This window comes from Xenopus laevis, chromosome 8L (assembly GCF_017654675.1).
Source record: "Xenopus laevis strain J_2021 chromosome 8L, Xenopus_laevis_v10.1, whole genome shotgun sequence".
In the NCBI taxonomy this organism is placed as follows: domain Eukaryota; kingdom Metazoa; phylum Chordata; class Amphibia; order Anura; family Pipidae; genus Xenopus; species Xenopus laevis.
In genome coordinates, this window is record NC_054385.1 from 115,858,415 (window position 1) to 115,877,283 (window position 18,869).

Below are 18,869 nucleotides of genomic sequence, written 5' to 3' on the forward strand. Positions count from 1 at the left end.
TCTTAATTTTCAGGGTCGGATTTAAAGCTGATATGCCTCTAGGCCACCCATAGGTACCCCTCACACAAACCCCCCTTGCACCCCCACACTCTCACATAGATTTTTTATCAAAAATAAAAACTGAAAGTGAATTTTAAACTTGCTCGTTGTCCTGTATTTTTCAGTCTTTGAGCTTGGGTGCAGGAACCAGAACAAGAATGTATTTCATATTTACAGGAAATAGCTATACACTATAAGATTTTCAGTACAACACATTTATCTCAGCTGCCTTTAGACCTTCCTTTTAAGAATATCTAAAAAAAAACTAACAAGCATTTACTCACATTTAGCTCACCCTAAATGACCTTCATGCCAGACACTGTTTGGGAGGGTAGCCCCATAATTTGATGAGCTCTGTGCTTAATCATCTTATCTCATGTCCCCTTTCATGTATGATTGAGGAGATTTTTGCCTATATATTTTGTGTGTTCCAATCAGTTCACAAATTAGGTGCAAACAACTCAAATCTACTCACAAAGTACATGCCTGAACTGGCCTAAATTTCCTACCTTGTAAAAATGTCCCTTTATGTTTATTTCTGAATACAAAATCCTAAAGCCATCTTACTTCTCAAACTATATCCAAAATTTCCAGTGGTTAACATTTATATAGACTGTTTATTCTTGTCACTAATAGTTTCGTTTAAAAATAGATAATTATATGACACCAGGCATAACATCAGTCTTCTACTTTCTGAACAAAAATAAAACAAATCTATAATTATTGCAGAAAAAAAACAGATAAAACCAGCTTGCCTTTACAATGCAGTACAATACAATACTTTGCAATGTTGACTGAGAAAAAGTGGAGGATTTATGAATCTTTGGGCCTGACTTGGAATATCTTTTATCTTATAGCTGGATTAGCAAATGCCTCTGCATCATGAAACCATATTTGCTAAAGATGGCAAATAATTGTTGGTACTTGCTTATTTTAATTTTAGTTCTTCTTATATTTCCTGGTGAATATCAGACATCAGAATCCAAACAAACATGTGCACTTAATTCGTATACTAAACCACTGGTATATGCTGTTGATGGAGACATAATAATAGGAGGCATCCTACAAATCTTTTTGCTTGTTTCTCATGGACTTCATGATTTTGAAGAAGCCCCTAGTGGTGTCATTTGTGTAGGGTAAGAAACACAGTTACTGAAATTAATGTGGGACACATTTCTATTAAGTTTAATGCATTGTTTCTTTTAATCTCTTGGGGAAGGTAAATGCCTGAGTTTTCAGTTAGGCATTAAAATATTTCTTCTTGGCTTCCACTTCACAAGTAAAAATTCCTTATATTGTTTGTGAATAGCCTAAACATGATTAGTGTGTTATATACAGCTAGAAAGGCAATGTTGCAAAAATGATACTGAAAACATATAGAGAATTCCTTACTACTACTTTTATATTACTCCTATGAATGTCAACAGGGATTTTGGGATGCCATTAAAGAGTAATTTCCAAGAGTATGTTTAAATGATCTTTGTCCCCTAAACAGATGACCATGGCAACCAATCTGATCCTTTCATTAGTTTTCGAACTCATAGTGAATAAACACGATTGTTGGTAGGTTGCTACTGATAATTACCCTGGTGCTGTTATGCTTTTTGCGAGGCTAACACTGGTGAAAAATCGCCAGTGTGACGTCATTTTGTTACTTTGCTGATTTACTAACGGGTGCTGGTGTAAATTCGCTAGCGAAGTGGACCTACTCTAGCACTACTTCGCACCATTACACCAGGCGAAGTTGCGCTATGGTGAAGGGACGTAACTACGCTAATTCACTAAGTTGCAGATTTTCGTGAACGTTGCCTCTTGCGCCAGACTTTACTTCGCCACCTCAGACCAGGCGAAGTGCAATAGAGTAGATAGGGATTGCTCCACAAAAAGTTGAAATTTTTTCTTAGTGCCAAAAAACGCTGGCGTCTTTTACTTTTTAAGGGTGATAGGCTGAAAAAGAGGGATTTTCTTTAGGGTACCCTCCTTCCCCCCTTCATTTGATAACAAATGGCACATAAACTATACTGTGGGCACATATGTAGGGCATTAGAACACATTTATTAAGGTTCCCTGGCCTTGTGTACTGTAATGTGTTTTCTGCTGCATATGCGGCCATTGTACTTTAACTGCACGCGGTATGCAAATTTCTGATCACTAGCGTAACTTCGAACCGCTGATTGTAACATGGATAGCGCAACTTCGCAAACAATCGGTAACTTGTGCGCAACTTCGGATCTTCGTGAATTTGTGCAGCCCTGGCGAATCTATGCCAGGGGAAGTGCGGCGAAGGCAACGCTGGTGCAAATTCGGAGGTAAGTAGATTTGCCCCACAATGTGTGCTTACTGCAAAGATTACACATCCAGCAGGGAGTGAAGATTCAGTTTTATTCAGTACAGTTCTCATTGCTTCCTCTGCTATCTACCCTAATGCTATTCCTCTTACTTCCTGTTACTTCCTCCTACCCAGCCTGCCTCTTTGCCTTAAAGGTACACTGTAACTTAAACATGCAGACTTTACAATGTAGAAGTCAGTTGGAGTTGTAAAATGAATAAGTTCACTAGAAACTTCATGGTGAAATGCAGATCAATGACTAATATGAAAAACATTGATTAAGATACAAGAAAGGAAACAAAATAGCTATTAAACCATGGCAGTCTTTTAAGATCTGCAATTCTGAATTATTCTCTTCATTTAACAGACCTACATTTCAGTATCTGACTCAAGTCCTGGCTTTTATATATGCTATAGAGGAGATCAACAACAGCACAGAGCTTTTACCCAACATTACTCTAGGATACCACATCTATGATTCATGTGTCAGTGAAGTAGTTGCATTAATGAGCACTTTCAGCTTATTATCTGAGGAAGAAAACCCAGCTCTGAACTATATCTGTCAACAAGATCAAAAGTTGGTGGCATTTGTTGGACACTTGTTATCATCTCAAACTCACGTCACTGCAGAAATAACTCAGATCTATGGATACCCTCAGGTATAAACAATTAAATGACATTTAAAACATTGTTACTGATATACATATATACTGATGTAAGAGTGTAAAGGTTTTGGGTATCTTTATTTAAGGCAGCCCTCATAGGAGCTAACCCTGTTTTGCAGTTGGGATGAAGCTCTTTTTCCTTTTGCAGGTGATAGTATTAATTGTTAGTTTTCTTTATTGGCCAAGAGATGTCAGGCTTCCCTAGTATTTTTTAAGTGGAGTTTTTATGTACTTGAGCTCTTTAGATCCCATCTGGTGGAGGAGGTGGTGCATGAGATCGAGGTAGGCTTAAGTAGGAGAAGGTAATGTGAGGATATTCTTTGTTATAGCTCACTCTAGGTGTAAGCATAAGAATCAGAATAGTTAAAAAAAGCCTGATGCTCCAACAATAAAAATAGAAGGGAATTGGTAAGGGGTTCAACTTGATAGAGTAGGGACATACACATGCAGGAAGAGAGGTACATTTCAAGGGCCCTTTATCAGGAACTGACACTGTGTGCTCTTCCGCAGACACTCATTAATACCTGGTCTGAGTAAGCACTGCTAGAGAAGCCACGTGAGACAGTTTCTGATGAACAGCACAATAGTTTAAATACCTTCTGTTTATGAACCCCTGGTGCCCTATCAGTTTATTCAACCAGAGAGTTAAAGTTCAATTACCAATTGGCTGCATGGTGTGAAAAGTGCTTTTCAGGAGAAGAACTGTCCAGGATGCCACTATGGAGCATGACAGCAATACATAGCTATCTGTGAATGCCTGTGGACTAGTCCATGGGAGAATAGTATCAGTGTTCCAAATGTGTAGTCCCTATGCAAGGAAAAGTCTTGTATGTGTGTGTATTTCAGTGCATAGGGGCAACTACCTTTCTACCAAGGGATGGTACTTTGTAAAAGGTAGCACTGCCTGGATTATTAAGAGATCTTTGGAAGGACTAGGTGCCAAGAACCAAACTGTGCCCAAAAACAGTTAAATTGTGGTTGCTGTGGGTTACTAAACTTGGTTCACAGGTTGCAAATGTAATTACATTACCACAATATGCTTTTGTTAAGTCCAGTCCGTATATCAAACCCCAAGTACTTGCAGTCAGAACCTTGAAAATTGTATTTCAGAGAAGGAATTTAATTTTTATAACAAGAGCAAAATACAGAACCATTCGGCAGCTCAGAGATCTCTCTCTACCTGACATGAGTATTTATACCATATACAGTAGTAAACAAAACTTTCATATAGCTCTATCACAATTGTAATTTATTGGTTTGATTTATTTAAATACAAGGAAGGAAGGCTGTCCTTTAAGTTTAAATATTACCTCGTGGAGAATCGGAGGCGTGAATTACTGTTAACAACTATTTGAAAATGAGAGTAAAAGCCCCCGCACTCTCTAATAAATTAAATAAATTATCTAAATTATATCGTGAACCAATCAATTAATAGATATAAAGTGCTTGTGCTGATAAAGAGAACTTGCTTGGTTAATTAAAACCTTCTAATAAGTTTAATTAAATATTAAGCAATTAACAAACAACTTCAGAAAAGCATAGAGTTGCTTTTTCTGTGGATTAAAAATAGCTAGTGCCAACTTGTTGATTTATATACTGAGTCTATATACAATAAATTCAAAATTTCAATAAGTTATAAAGTTCAAGTGCTAAATTAATTACAGTCAACGACTGCGTGTGGTTCGAAATAAATAATTTATGCAAGTGCTAGTGCATTATATAATCAAAAGGTAATTCATTAACAAAATTAGTTAAGAAAAAGGAACCAGCACCGTCATTCAAGGAAAATTAAGTAGGAAAATGAAAATAGTGTAGAGGTGGAGAAGTCCCAAAGAAACTGCTGCCTATTATTTTCTAAGCCCTGGGACCCCACACGGGGAGAAAGTAGTACACTGAGGACTGTGGTCTCGTATATTACATAACCTATCTCTTTAAAAGAGCTAAAATATCATAAAAAACCACAAATCCACCAGTGCCATATAAATAACAGAGAATAAAATAAATTGAATGCGGTTCCCTGGACCAGGCTATGAGTATTCAAATTCAGTTAAAAAAGTTTTTTTAAAAAATTTTTTCTCCAAAGCGATCGAACTAGTATGAGCAACAAATAAAATCAAATTATTGTGAAGAGAGGCTCTGCCAACGCGTTTCGCTAATAAGCTTTGTCAAGGCAAACCCAACAATTCTTCAGCTGAAGAAAACAGTTATTGGATCTATTATCCAGAATGTTTGGGACCTGGGCGTTTCTGCATAAGGGATCTTTCCATAATTTGGATCTCAATACCAAAATGATGTGCATAATTCATCAGTGCAGGCTAAATGGGAGCATTGGTACTTACTGGAAGTTGGAAAGCAGCAGGTATTGGCCCATGTACATTCTGAATAGAGTCCTCTGGACAAAGGTTTGTTCTGTAGGGTTTTATGGGTACTCTAAAACCCTTTACCCTTTAGTTTTTGGCCACAGCACAAGCACATTGCTTTGTTTAGTAAAAAGATTTTTTCCATTGGGTTCAATAGAACCCAAAAACATAAAGACTCGATTACATCTACAAGTGCAGTGAGGCAAAGTGCAATTTCAAGCACAATTACACCCTCCCCCCCTACAATGCTGGGTTTTACCCAGAATTCCAGTGTCATTGTGGATGCAAAGTGGCATTGAATTTGACATAACTATGTCCGGGACCAGCACGATTGCTCCCAATTTGCCAAAATGAATGCAGTTGCGTGTGTGCAGCATCACACAATGGGTGAAGTTGCACTGAATATATCACTGGGTTTCAAGATAACAAATTCAGCACCTGTATGATCCTAGATACCATCTATGTCTGCTCCAAGTATGAATATCTTGCTACTCTGGTTTTGTTTTTAGATAAGTTATGGAGCTCTGGATCCTGTGTTTAATGATCACTTTCCATCCATTTATCATTCGGTTCCCAATCAGTATTCTCAGAACCAAGTTATCATAAAATTACTAAATCATTTTGGATGGACGTGGGTAGGAATCATTGCATCAGATGATGAGAGCAATCACCAAGTCAGTGAGGAGCTGAGAAAAGAGATGGGGAGAAAGGGAATCTGTGTGGATTTTTTAAAAGCAATATCGAGTTCTCCAAATAAACAGGAAAAAAGTGCTATGGAAGCTGTTGAGATGATTAAACATTCCTCTGTTAAAGTCATTATTTTATATTGCAGAACAAACACTCTGTTAGTATTATTAAGACCCATTAGTTACAAACTGCTATCACAAAGACTTTGGATTGCCTCAATGGCCCTGGATATTGTTACTGAATATGATTTTACAAAATATCTTTATTCAATAAACGGATCATTATTAATTTCCCTTCCAAAGGGAGACATCCCTGGATTCAGTAGATTCCTTTCACAAGTCATTTGGACTTATATGCTAAAAAATACATTTATAAAACTTTTTTGGGCACTAACTATAGGATGTCCAGGTGTTTTCCAGCACAGTGCTTTGAATTTTACGTGTCCACAATCACATAAGGTTGAAGAATATTTATTGCAAGAACATAAACGTAACCATCGCATTGAACACACAATATACATGGCTGTTTACTTTCTAGCACATGCCTTAGACAAAATACATCTACTACAAGATATTTTGGAGTTGCCATCTAAAGAAAAGTCTGGCAAAATGAGATCAAAGGTTAGTATGTATATATATATATATATATATGTTTGTATCCATACTACACAATATACAGCTGGATACTCCAAATTATATGTGTAAGAAAATGCCAATTTTGCTATGGAGTTAGACAGATGTCAGTTTCCCAGGTACCCCCAGCCATGTGACTTGTGCTCTGATAAATTTCAGTCACTTTTTATTGCTGCACTGCAAGTTGGAGTGATATAACCACTCTCCCTTCTCCCCCAGCAGCCCATGAGCAGCCTATCATCAGAACAATTGGCAGCTACCCAGATAGCAGTGCCGTGACACCTCTGCTGAAAGATTCAGCTGCCTGAACTGAATTTTAGCAAGTGGGTGAACAGACAAAACTGCCTATACTGGCTCCCCAATCATTTAGGGTGGCATCAGGCATTTCTCTGCCAGTTTAAAAACTGCCCTATATACCATTAGCTTTAATTGGCATGTACAGTAAAGGAGATATACAGTAGATATATACACATAGGGTTCAAGTTGTGGTTTCTTCAAAAAATTTTCAAGTTGATTTTTTCAGTCAAAATTAAAATTTTTGGATTAAATAAACTCACTTTTTTCAGGAAATAGCTTGAATCCAAAAATCCACCATCGAAAACATGTCTAGGTCATGTAGACCTCAATGGCAGAGGTTGCTTAAACCCTTTGAAGATGTTAGCCTTATTGATGTTGAGTTTTTTCAGAGGGTTTTGCTTGAAAAACTCAAATAATCTGAGCGATTCAATTTTTTTTTTTTTTATTAATTCAAGTTTTCGGGTTTTGCTACTCAAACTCGCAGAATCGAGTTTTTACCATTTGAGTTTTTATTAAATAAGATACCATTCGAGTTGTGAGTTCATTTGAGTTAATTTGAGGTATAAAAATCTTTAACATTCGACCTTTGATAAATAACCGCCACAGTATGCACTCGTAAATAATTGTTCACTTGCTTCAATGAACAAAAGATCCTAAATATATTATAAAGTGAGGGGGAGAAGTAGTGTCACCCAAAATACCATAAATACAATTAGAATAAGGGTGAACTTTGATCCCATTACATTAAATACAATGAGAGGCAATGATTTCTTACACACCAAACCCCCTTACCTTTTCCAAGCAGGTTTCCTGAAGGCTGGAGAAGATTTAAGCATTGTAGAGAACAAACTGAAGTCAGAAACAATTTGCATTGCTCTTGTGATGAGAATAGCTCAAAAGCAGGAGAAACCCTGCTTTGCTATTACATGACTTGGTTTGTATGTAGTAAAATGTGAAGGCGACAAACAAAAGCTGCCTCTAGGGTTGCCACCTTTTCTGAAAAAAAATAAAGGCCTTCCTATATATTTATCTTTTTTCCCTATTAATAACATTGGGATCAACCATAATTTTTTACCGGCCAGGTGGCAACCCTAGCTGCCTCAGAGCAGTTCTTTTGTGTAGTGCTGGCTCCTTCTGACTGTGGGAAGTCCAGTCGTTTGTGTGTCATAAAGCATTACCATTGCAGCAGATTTAGATAACATTAACACTAAAACAGTGGGCTCAGGTTTCCCTTTTAATGGGCGGAGGTCAGACACAGCTTTATTGAAACAATTGACAAAAAACGATAACCCATCCTTGCCATGTTATACCGCACATAGGTTGCCCCATATGCCAGTCATTGCAGCTGCGGTGGGCAAGTAAAGAGAGCCCTATTGACCAGACCCAAATGGCAAGGACCAAAAACAATTACCCACCAGCAGCTATGACAAAACACTTCTAAAAGTATTACAGGTAACATAATTTTGACCTACTGAAACAGTATACTATAAAAGTGCATTGGTCAGGGAGGTGGGATAATTGATCACCATTATTGGAGACCAGACAAACTGCCAAGACTGCACATCGCTCCAGGTGCCCGTGACATCACAAGATTAGGAGGGTAAACGACTTCCCCTATTATACCAGCCCTCCCTTAGTGACCTCAACCAATCCTTCCCCCCATGTAGCCAGTCCCAGAGTTCCCTTTGCTCCCAGCACCTCCCTACAGTCCTGGACACCCTTCATTAGCCACTTTGGTGCCATACAGAAAGCGCAGAATCTGGTACAATGCTCTGAGATGACTGCATACACACCAATATTACAGCTAAACATTTTGGTAGAGTGAATTATTTGCTATATAATACACAAAAGCCATGAATATCTTGTAAATTATATCCTTATAAACGGTGAGTTCTGATGTCAATAGTTATAAACTGTGAGTCCTGATGTCATTTCTGTCACATGACTCAGTGAAACATGTGTATTATAATAAATAAAGTACCCCCAGTTGCAAAATTTGAGGATATTAGAAGTTAACTCGAAGTTCCATGACCTGTATAAAAATACTCGGCCTTCGGCCTTGTGTTTTTATATGGTCATGAAACTTCCCGGTAACTTATAATATCCTTATATTTTACAAGAGGGGGTACTTTATTCACTATATCAACAGTATAATTTAGAAATAAAAAGTAAGACATAAAAATCATGATGCCTTTAAAATGCACGGAATAAAAGTTACTCATGATCCTAAAACTAGCAAAGCAATTAAGACAAGGGAAGGAGGGGAAAAGACTTGTCATAGAATTAATGTCATAGAATAATTAAAAGTGAAATTGTTATTTTCTATGATAATTTTATTGCAGCTTAACTACTACCTAAAAAACAGTCATTTTAAAACAGCATCTGGAGAGGAAATTTTTTTCACCAAGGATGGAAATATTCCAGGAATGTTTCATATTCTGAACTGGGTCATTTATAAAAATGGAACAACCAAAAAGATCGACATAGGTATATTTTTACCAGGTAGTGATCAACTCATTATTAAGGAGAAGGCAATTACCTGGAGCCCTTATTTTCATAAGGTATGAAAGATTTGAGTTTATTTGTTAATTCTTTTTATTTCACGATTAACAATGTCATGGCTTACTATTTATACAATTTGATTTTAGGAATCATTCAGTTGTATTAAAAGACAGTTCCAAGTTTGACTAGCTGGAGTGGGTTTATAGAGCCTGTGATTATTTACTAAACCTCAAATTTATCCAGTCTTGCTTTTTGGGGCAAAAAAACAACACATTTTCTTGGAAAAAAAACCTCAGATTTTTAGTGGAAAAAAATCAATCAATTTGGGAAAAAGGCCCAAAAAATTCAAGCGATTCGGGTGTTCACTTGATTTTATCAAGTTTTTCCACAACCTGATTAATTCAGGTTATTTTATTAATAAATAAGGTCAAATCGAGCATGGGAATTTGGTTGTGTTTTTTTTTTTTATTCTTTACTTTTTTTTATTTTCAACAGTTAATTACATACATTCCAGTACAGCAGCATGAAAAAATAGAATCTTAAAAGGAGCATCCCATTATACAATTGAACCCCAATCGGTTAAAATTCCCTTAAAGTGATATTGTTAATAAGTGTCTCTGTATACAGCCAGTATTGTTACAATTCACCATACCTATACATGATACCTGTGCATTATCAATTTAAAATACCTGTGTTGTTTTAAATTACTGTTGTGAATTTAACATATATTATTAATAAACTTATATCCTTCCATTTATTGGTTCTTCTTCCCCTTTAAAACCAGTGGCAATGCTAATAGTACTAAATAAGAAGGAAAAATAATTAGTTAATGCCAGTGAACAATAGTGCCAGTGCCAGTGCTAAAATACCCACCAATTACTTGTAGTACTGCGGCGCATTACCCTTTTTGCTTGACCCATTTTGGCGCCTTGTTGTTTAGTGCTCGTGAATTTACTCATGATTAACAAGTGAAAGTGTTCTTTAGGGATGTTGGTTCCCTATAAAAAAAAAAAAACCCCCCCAACCCTATTTGTTCCTTCCAGAGCTCAGCTGTACCCAGTTAAAACTCACCCTCACTACATACAAAGATAAAAAGACAAACCCAGCGACCACACAGAAACATTCACTTGATTTTATCAAGTTTTTCCACAACCTGATTAATTCAGGTTATTTTATTAATAAATAAGGTCAAATCGAGCATGGGAATTTGGTTGTGTTTTTTTAATAAAATATGAGAATATGATGGTTTAAACATTGGGAGTGGTCAACAATGGCTTCCCTCACAAGCGCCTTTTTGCCAGAGAAAACAACCCCAACCTTGACAGTCTCCCCTCATAATTTAAGTTTTCCATCCCTCTAACCAGTTTAGTTGCATGTCTCTGCACTCTCTCCAGCTCATTTATATCCCTCTTAAGGACTGGAGTCCAAAACTGCACTGCATACTCCAGATGAGGCCTTACCAGGGACCTATAAAGAGGCATAATTATGTTTTCATCCCTTGAGTTAATGGCCTTTTTTATGCAAGACAGAACTTTATTTGCTTTAGTAGCCACAGAATGACAATGCCCAGAATTAGACAACTTGTGATCTACAAGTCCTTCTCATTTAAGGAAACTCCCAACACACTGCCATTTAGTGTATAACTTGCATTTATATTATTTTTGCCAAAGTGCATAACCTTTAGGGATGTAGCGTACTGTTCGCCGGCGAACTTGTTCGCGCGAACTTCGACCGTTCGCGTCCGCCGATTGTTCGCGAACGTTTGGGAACGTTCGCAGTTTGAGTTCGCGTTCGATTCGAATACAAATCGTTCGACCATTCGACCATTCGACCGCTAAAATCGAACGATTTCCATTCGTTCGAACGATTTCCATTCGTTCGAACGATTTCCATTCGTTTGAACGATTTCCATTCGTTCGAACGATTTCCATTCGTTCGAACGACTTCCATTAGTTCGAACGATTTCCATTCGTTCGAACGATTTCCATTCGTTCGAACGATTAAAATCCTTCGAACGTTCGATTCGAATGAAAATCCTTCGAACGTTCGATTCGAATGAAAATCCTTCGATCGAACGATTAAAATCCTTCGAACGTTCGATTCGAATGAAAAATCCTTCGAACGTTCGAATCGAACGATTTTAGCGCGTGTTCGAAGTTCGCGAACTGTTCGCGAACGTTCGCATTTTTTGCCGGTGTTCGCGAACACCAAATCGGCAGTTCGCTACATCCCTAATAACCTTGCATTTATTAGCATTGAACCTCATTTTCCAGTTTGCTGCCTAGTTTCCCAACTTAGAGAAATCACTCTGCAAAGTGGCAGCATCCTGCATAGAACCTATAGTTCTGCACAATTTAGTATCATCTGCAAAAATAGAAACAGTGATTTCAATGCCCACCTCCAGGTCACTAATAAACAAGTTGAAAAGCAAAGGACTGTTCCACTGTTCCAATTAGAAAATGTTCCATTTACCACCACTCTTTGTAGTCTATCTTTTAGCCAGTTCTCTATCCAGGTACAAATACTATGTTACAGGCCAACATTACTTAATTTAACCAGTAACCTTTTGTGTGGCACTGTATCAAATGCTTTAGCAAAGTCTAAGTAAATCACATCCACTGCCATCCCAGAATCGAGGTCCCTGCTTACCTTCTCATAAAAAAAATTAAATTAGTCTGGCAAGATCTATTATGCATAAAACCCTGTTGGCACACACTCATCGTATTATGATTTGCTATAAAATCCAGTATCTTATTAACCTTTCGAAAAGCTTTCCTACCACTGACATCAAACTAACTGGCTGAGAACAGGATCCTTTTTTGAATAGAGGCACCACATTAGCAATTTGCCAGTCTCTAGGCACTATGCCAGACCTCAATGAATCCTGAAAAATTAACCAAAGAGATCTAGCAATCACAGAGCTAAGCTCTCTAAGTGCCCTAGGGGGAATACCATCTGGCCCCGTACCTTTGTTTATCTTAACATGTTCTAGTCTCTTTTGAATTTCTTTAAGTGTAAAACATGCATCATTAGTTGTATTACTAGAAATGGGACTATTAAGAAGGAAACCTTCATTAACTGGTTCCTCATTTGTGTAGATAGATGAAAAATATGAGTTCAGAATCTGCGCTTTTATTTTTTCATCAACCAGCTGACCCCACTCTGATCCTAAAGGTTGCCTTATAGCTTCTTTGCAAGATTTATTGGCCTCCTTGTACCTTATAAATGATTTGGCTGTCCCAGTTAACTTGAAAGCCTTAAAAGCACGTCTTTTCTTACCCACCTCAACACCAACACTTCTATTGAACCAAAAATGTTTTGCTTTGCAACAACATTCCTTGCTTATAAGGGGAATATACTAACAAGTATATTTATTAAGCATCATTTTAAAGACTTCCCATTTTTGTTCTGTGTTTAATCCTGTGAAAAGCATTTCCCACTTAATATGTTGCAGAGATGCCCTTATACTGTCCAAGTCTGCACGTCGTCATTGGGCTTGGCACAAATTTGAAATATTTCCTATTCACTATTCACATTGCCCAACATATCAAGTGGCTTCATCTGTAAGTCTTTTTCTGATTTCTGATTCCTGGATGTGATTCTAGTCTGTTTATCTGTTCCTTGACCTTTGCCTGTTCACACCCCTGCATTGCTGCCTGAACTGACTTTTGCCTGTGTTTGACTACGCTTTCTGATCCTGACTTGGTACTCTGTTTTGACCCAGGGATGTGTCCCTGACTAGGCTTTTGGTTCTGATTCTGTACTTCAATGTCTGATTGGTTTTGACCCTGGCCTATTCTACGACTATGCTTTGCCTGATCCCTGTTTCACCTGTTGCACATAATGGTTCCCCTGCCTGCCCAGAACTCTCACCTTGGTTATCTCACTTTAAGACTTGGTGGCATCCCAGTAGCGGAGGGCTCCTCCTGAAGCTAAAGGTGACTGTTATAGGTGGAAGCATGAGCCGTGACCAGAACCTTGACATCTGTTCTGTGTTTTGTAAACCATATGTAGATTTATCAAAGATCGAAGTGAAAACTTGAATTAAAAAAAGTAGAATTTTGAGCTAATTTTTGTGTACTTCGACTAGGGAATAGTCCAAATTCGAATTTGAAAAAAAGTTGACAATTCTAATTTTGAAATTTATCATGTACTGTCACTTTAAAAATTCAACTTCGACTATTCGACATCTAAAACCTACAGAATTTCTGTTTTAGCCTATGGGGGACCTCCTAAAACCTTTTTGGAATCAATTGGTGGACTTTGAAAAATCAAAAGTTATTTTGGGAAAAACGTTGAATCCTACAATTTGAATTAGATCGAAAACTGATGTATTCGACAGAAAATGGACATATTTGGCCAAAAAAACCCTTCGATTTTATTTTGGTTGGTCTTTTTGAATTTGAATTTCGAAGTTTTTTAAATTCGAAATTTGACCCTTGATAAATCTGCCCCTTAGTGCCTTTTATTAGATATGGGAGTAAGTTACTTATATACTCTTATTTTACCACAGAAATTCTGCATTCGAGAGCATTATAACCAAACATCTTATAGAACTGAGTATTCAAAAACCCAATACCATACCCAATATTTTCCACAAAACTGTGGACTAGGCACTCAGGGATGCCCAGTGTCATGACGTGACAGTATTGAATGCTGACAACTGGTGTTGGCAGGTTTCTCCTGTCATAGTAAGTGGTTGGTTCCTTGCAGCATGCAGCCTTATAAAACTGCAGTCTGTAATTATTAAAAGTCAAAACACGTAGTTGTTGCCTTTGGTTGTCCGTAATTCAATAAATAATACATTAAATGCTATTTTTTTCAAAGACTCCCACATCACTGTGCACAGAAATGTGTTTATCTGGCTACCGAAGAGCTCGTCAGAATGGGAGGCAACCATGCTGCTTTGACTGTGTTCCATGTTCTGAAGGGGAAATTTCAAATTTTTCAGGTGTGTACAAATAAACAAATTTATGAAAAAAAAGATTGAATCTGAAAAATACACCATCTAAAACCTTTTGAGGTCATGTAGGAGTCAGCAGCAGAGGTCCTTTAAGCCATTTGAAGATGTTATTAGCCTTCATGATGTTCAAGGTTTTTTGGTGGGTTTTCACAGAAAAACTCAATTAATTTGAGTGATTCAAGTTTTTTCCACCAAAACTCAATCAATTCAAGTATTTGAGTTTTTCACCCGACTACACTTTTTTACATTCAAGTTTTTTCTTAAATTAAAAAAACATTCGAGTTGAGAGTTCATTTGAGGTCTAAAAAGGCTCACAAAGCTCTAAAATTTGACCTTTGATAAAAAAAGCCCCTTAATAAACCCAATAGGATTGTTTTGTCACCAATATAGATTCATTTGCAAACTAAAAGGAAGTCTTTTTAAAAATTTTAAGTTATTTTATTATAATGGAAGTTGGCCTTCCTGTAATTCAGAAGTTTCGGGCTAGCTTATTTCAGGATAACAGATTCTTTATCAGTACATTTATTTCAAATATCATTGCATTAGCATGTTGTTTTAGAGCCTTCAACTTTATGCCAAGTAGGAAACAAAGATGGCTAGTTTGTGTGGCAAAATGTTTGTTGACTTCTGTTCCATTTATAAAAATTCTCCCACTGAAGCTTGCTGAAGAAGCTAAAGCTTTATGCATCAAACTGGATTATTATAAATATTAAGAGGTTCAAAGATGTGCTACAGGGTATTGTATGCAACTAATGAAGCATGAATAATTATGAAAGATTCTGGTGAAAGATGCAATAATGTATCCTAGAAAGCTGAGAGCAGTATATAAATGCAATGTAAGAAATATGCATAAGACTACTATTATAAGAATGCTATCAGACCTGGTAACAGTTGTTAATATTAAAGAACTGCATGGTGTAAATGCAAATGGAAGAAAATATTAAATGAAATAGCATATTGGGGGGTCAGTTACATTACTCTGGTGCGTAAGTGCTAGATCATGCACCTTAGTGCTCACTTATCAAGGGCTTGAGGCTGGGAGAAATATTCAATCTGCCCCTCAATCCAGCACATTGTCAGGAGTTCCCGAGGAGCCCTGGCTAGTGATAGGCGAATTTATTAACCAGGCGCGAATTTGCTGCAAATTCCTGCGATTCGCCGACCAGCGAATAAATTCGCAAAACTGCAGCGAAAGTTTTCCGGCGTCAAACAAACAAAAAAAAAGGACTCTGGCGCCATTTTGAGAATTTTGCGGCGAAGCAAATCGCCGCAAATTCGCCCATCACTAGCCCTGGCCTTACTGCTTGCAATAGGCTAAAAAATAATGATTAATGGTGATTAATGGTATGAAAAAATAACTATATTTACCCTACCAAGTGTCTCTTTGCCAGCAGCAAAAGTACAATATGTTATCCGGAAACTAAGATATAATTAATCCTTGTAAACAATCCTATTGGGTTATGAATTATGAAAAGGAGTTTAGCGCTTAATAAATAAAAAACTCACCCATGTTTTATTCATCCCTATAGAATTTTTAGAACCGCATTTATCAAATAGAGAGTTCTAACTTTCACCCATTGATAAATACAATTCTAAAAATCCCACAGGAATGAATAGAATGTGGGTGAGTATTTATTCATTAATCTCTAAACTCACATTTTGATGACTCTTCCCCTAATGTATGGAGATCCAATTTACAGAAAGAACCCTTATCAGGAAAACCCCAGGCCCCCAGCATTCTGGGTACCAGGCCACATAGCTGTATATGAAAATAGAAAGCATGATTTGAAAAATACAATCATTAGCACTATACTTGTTTATTGAAAAATGAATTTAAAGTTTTTTTCCTTAGATCTTGAAACCTGTGTGAAATGTCCTTCAGACCAATGGCCTAATCCAGTTAGGGATCAATGCATTAAAAAAACAATAGACTTCCTATCCTATGAAGATCTGTTAGGATATGTGCTGTCTGGCTGTGCTTCAGTCTTTATTTTATTGACTGCTGTGGTGTTTTTGATATTTATAAAACACAGAGGAACTCCTATAGTTCTTGCCAATAATCAGAACATCAGCTACATCCTACTTATGGCTCTTCTGATGTCCTTTCTTTGCACTTTCATGTTCATTGGACATCCTACTGGTGTTACGTGCATGCTGAGACAAGCCACATTTGTATTTTATTTCTCTGTTGCTATTTCTTCAATATTAGGAAAAACAATGACAGTTCTGGTTGCATTTAAAGCCACAAAAACTTCAAACAACACTAAAAGGTGGGGCAGAATAAATTTTTCTATGTGTGTGGTCTTTCTTTTCTCTTTAGGGGAATTTATAATATGTGTGATTTGGCTAACATTATCCCCACCATATGTAGAGTCTGATAACCAAACAATACCAGGAAAAATCATTTTACAATGTAATGAAGGTTCAATTGTAAGTTTCTTTCTGGCAGTTTCATATATTGGTGAATTATCCTTTATGAGTTTTGGTGTTGCTTTTATTGCTCGCAAGTTACCAGACCGTTTCAATGAGGCACAGCACATAACCTTCAGCATGCTGGTGTTCTGCAGTGTCTGGGCCTCCTTCATTCCAACATACCTGAGCACCAAAGGCAAACACATGGTTGCGGTGGAGATATTTGCCATCCAGGCCTCTTCAGCTGGTCTGTTAATTTGTATATTTACTCCAAAATGCTACATTATTTTGCTAAAACCAGAACTCAATGTTAAAGGAAAACCTGCTTCTAAAATAGAGCGAATACAATACAAGAGTGGTCAACTATAGAAAAACATGTTCCAGAATGATATTGATGTTATTTAATAATTAAAAATGAAAAATAAAAACTGTTCAAAATGTACTTTGTTTCCTTGATTTATTGTCAAGAAAATTATATTTTAAATACTGTTCATAAATGTTGCACCTTTTTATCAACAAGCCTATATCATTGATGGTGATTTACTTTTTATTTGGATATATGAGGAATCTGCTGCTGAGTGTACTCTGTATAATGGTCTGCCTTGAAGAATATACATTGGGGCACATTTACTAAGCTCAAGTGAAGGATTCGAATGAAAAAAACTTTGAATTCCGAAGTTTTTTTTTGGGTACTTAGACCATCAAATAGGCTACTACGACCTTCGACTTCGATTCAAACTAAAAATCGTTTGACTATTCGACCATTCGATAGTCGAAGTACTGTCTCTTTAAAAAAAACTTTGACTACATACTTCAGCAGTTTAAACCTACCGAGGTACAATGTTAGCCTATGGGAACCTTCCCCATCACTTTTCTAAGCTTTTTTTGATCGAAGAAAAATCCTTCGATCATTCGCTTAAAATCGTTCGAATTTTTACTTCGATCGATCGTAGGATTTGTGCTAAATCCTTCTAATTTGATATTCGAATTCGAAGGATTTTACTTTGGGTTTATTAACCCTCGATATTCAACCCTTAGTAAATGTGCCCCATAGTGTCCATATGTGTATCAACAATTTCCACATGGTGTCCAAGAACTCAAGACACAGCAACACAAGATTTTATGGGATAGTTCACTTTGACTACATACTTCAGCAGTTTAAACCTACCGAGGTACAATGTTAGCCTATGGGAAACTTCCCCATCACTTTTCTAAGCTTTTTTTGATCGAAGAAAAATCCTTCGATCATTCGCTTAAAATCGTCGAATTTTTACTTCGATCGATCGTAGGATTTGTGCTAAATCCTTCTAATTCGATATTCGAATTCGAAGGATTTTAATTTGGGTTTATTAACCCTCGATATTCAACCCTTAGTAAATGTGCCCCATAGTGTCCATATGTGTATCAACAATTTCCACATGGTGTCCAAGAACTCAAGACACAGCAACACAAGATTTTATGGGATAGTTCACATGATTAAATAAGTTACACATTTTAAATAAGGAATTATGAAATATAATGTAATACCTTTATTTTTTTCAAAACAATAAATTAAGGATAGACATTAATGGACTTTTTATTAAAAATCTATTTAATCTATTTAATCTATTTAATATCACTATTTTATCACTTTTAAAAAAAAAACCTTGTGTCTATTTATTAAAATATTCAAATATAAAAACCTGAATTGAATACAGTTGTGAAAAAGACTAAACAAAAATTGAATTTGTGAGTTTACAAGCTCAAAAAACAACCAGCTCTAAAAACGCAAATATTTCAATTTGACTTATAAATGAAGTCTCAAGGTTTTAGACGCAGAAGTTTTATATTTGAGTTTTTGAAGTTGTTTGTGCTTAATAAATGCTAAACATTCAAGTTTTTTAAACTATAATTAAAATTTGCGAGTTATTGTGCAAAAAAGTATAATTCAACTATTGATAAATCACCCCATAAATGTACAGTATTCAAATAAAGTTGCTGAAA

General features: G+C 36.5%; 1 protein-coding gene across 1 annotated transcript; it reads left to right on the forward strand.

Annotated features, from left to right (window-relative positions):
- Positions 1-942: 942 nt before the first annotated feature.
- LOC108699046 (vomeronasal type-2 receptor 26) lies at positions 943-17,255 on the forward strand. Its single transcript, XM_041573948.1, has 6 exons — positions 943-1,175; positions 2,736-3,027; positions 5,903-6,067; positions 9,352-9,570; positions 14,339-14,462; positions 16,327-17,255. The coding sequence occupies exons 1-6, from the start codon at positions 943-945 to the stop codon at positions 17,253-17,255; spliced, it is 1,962 nt and encodes a 653-aa protein (XP_041429882.1).
- Positions 17,256-18,869: the final 1,614 nt, after the last annotated feature.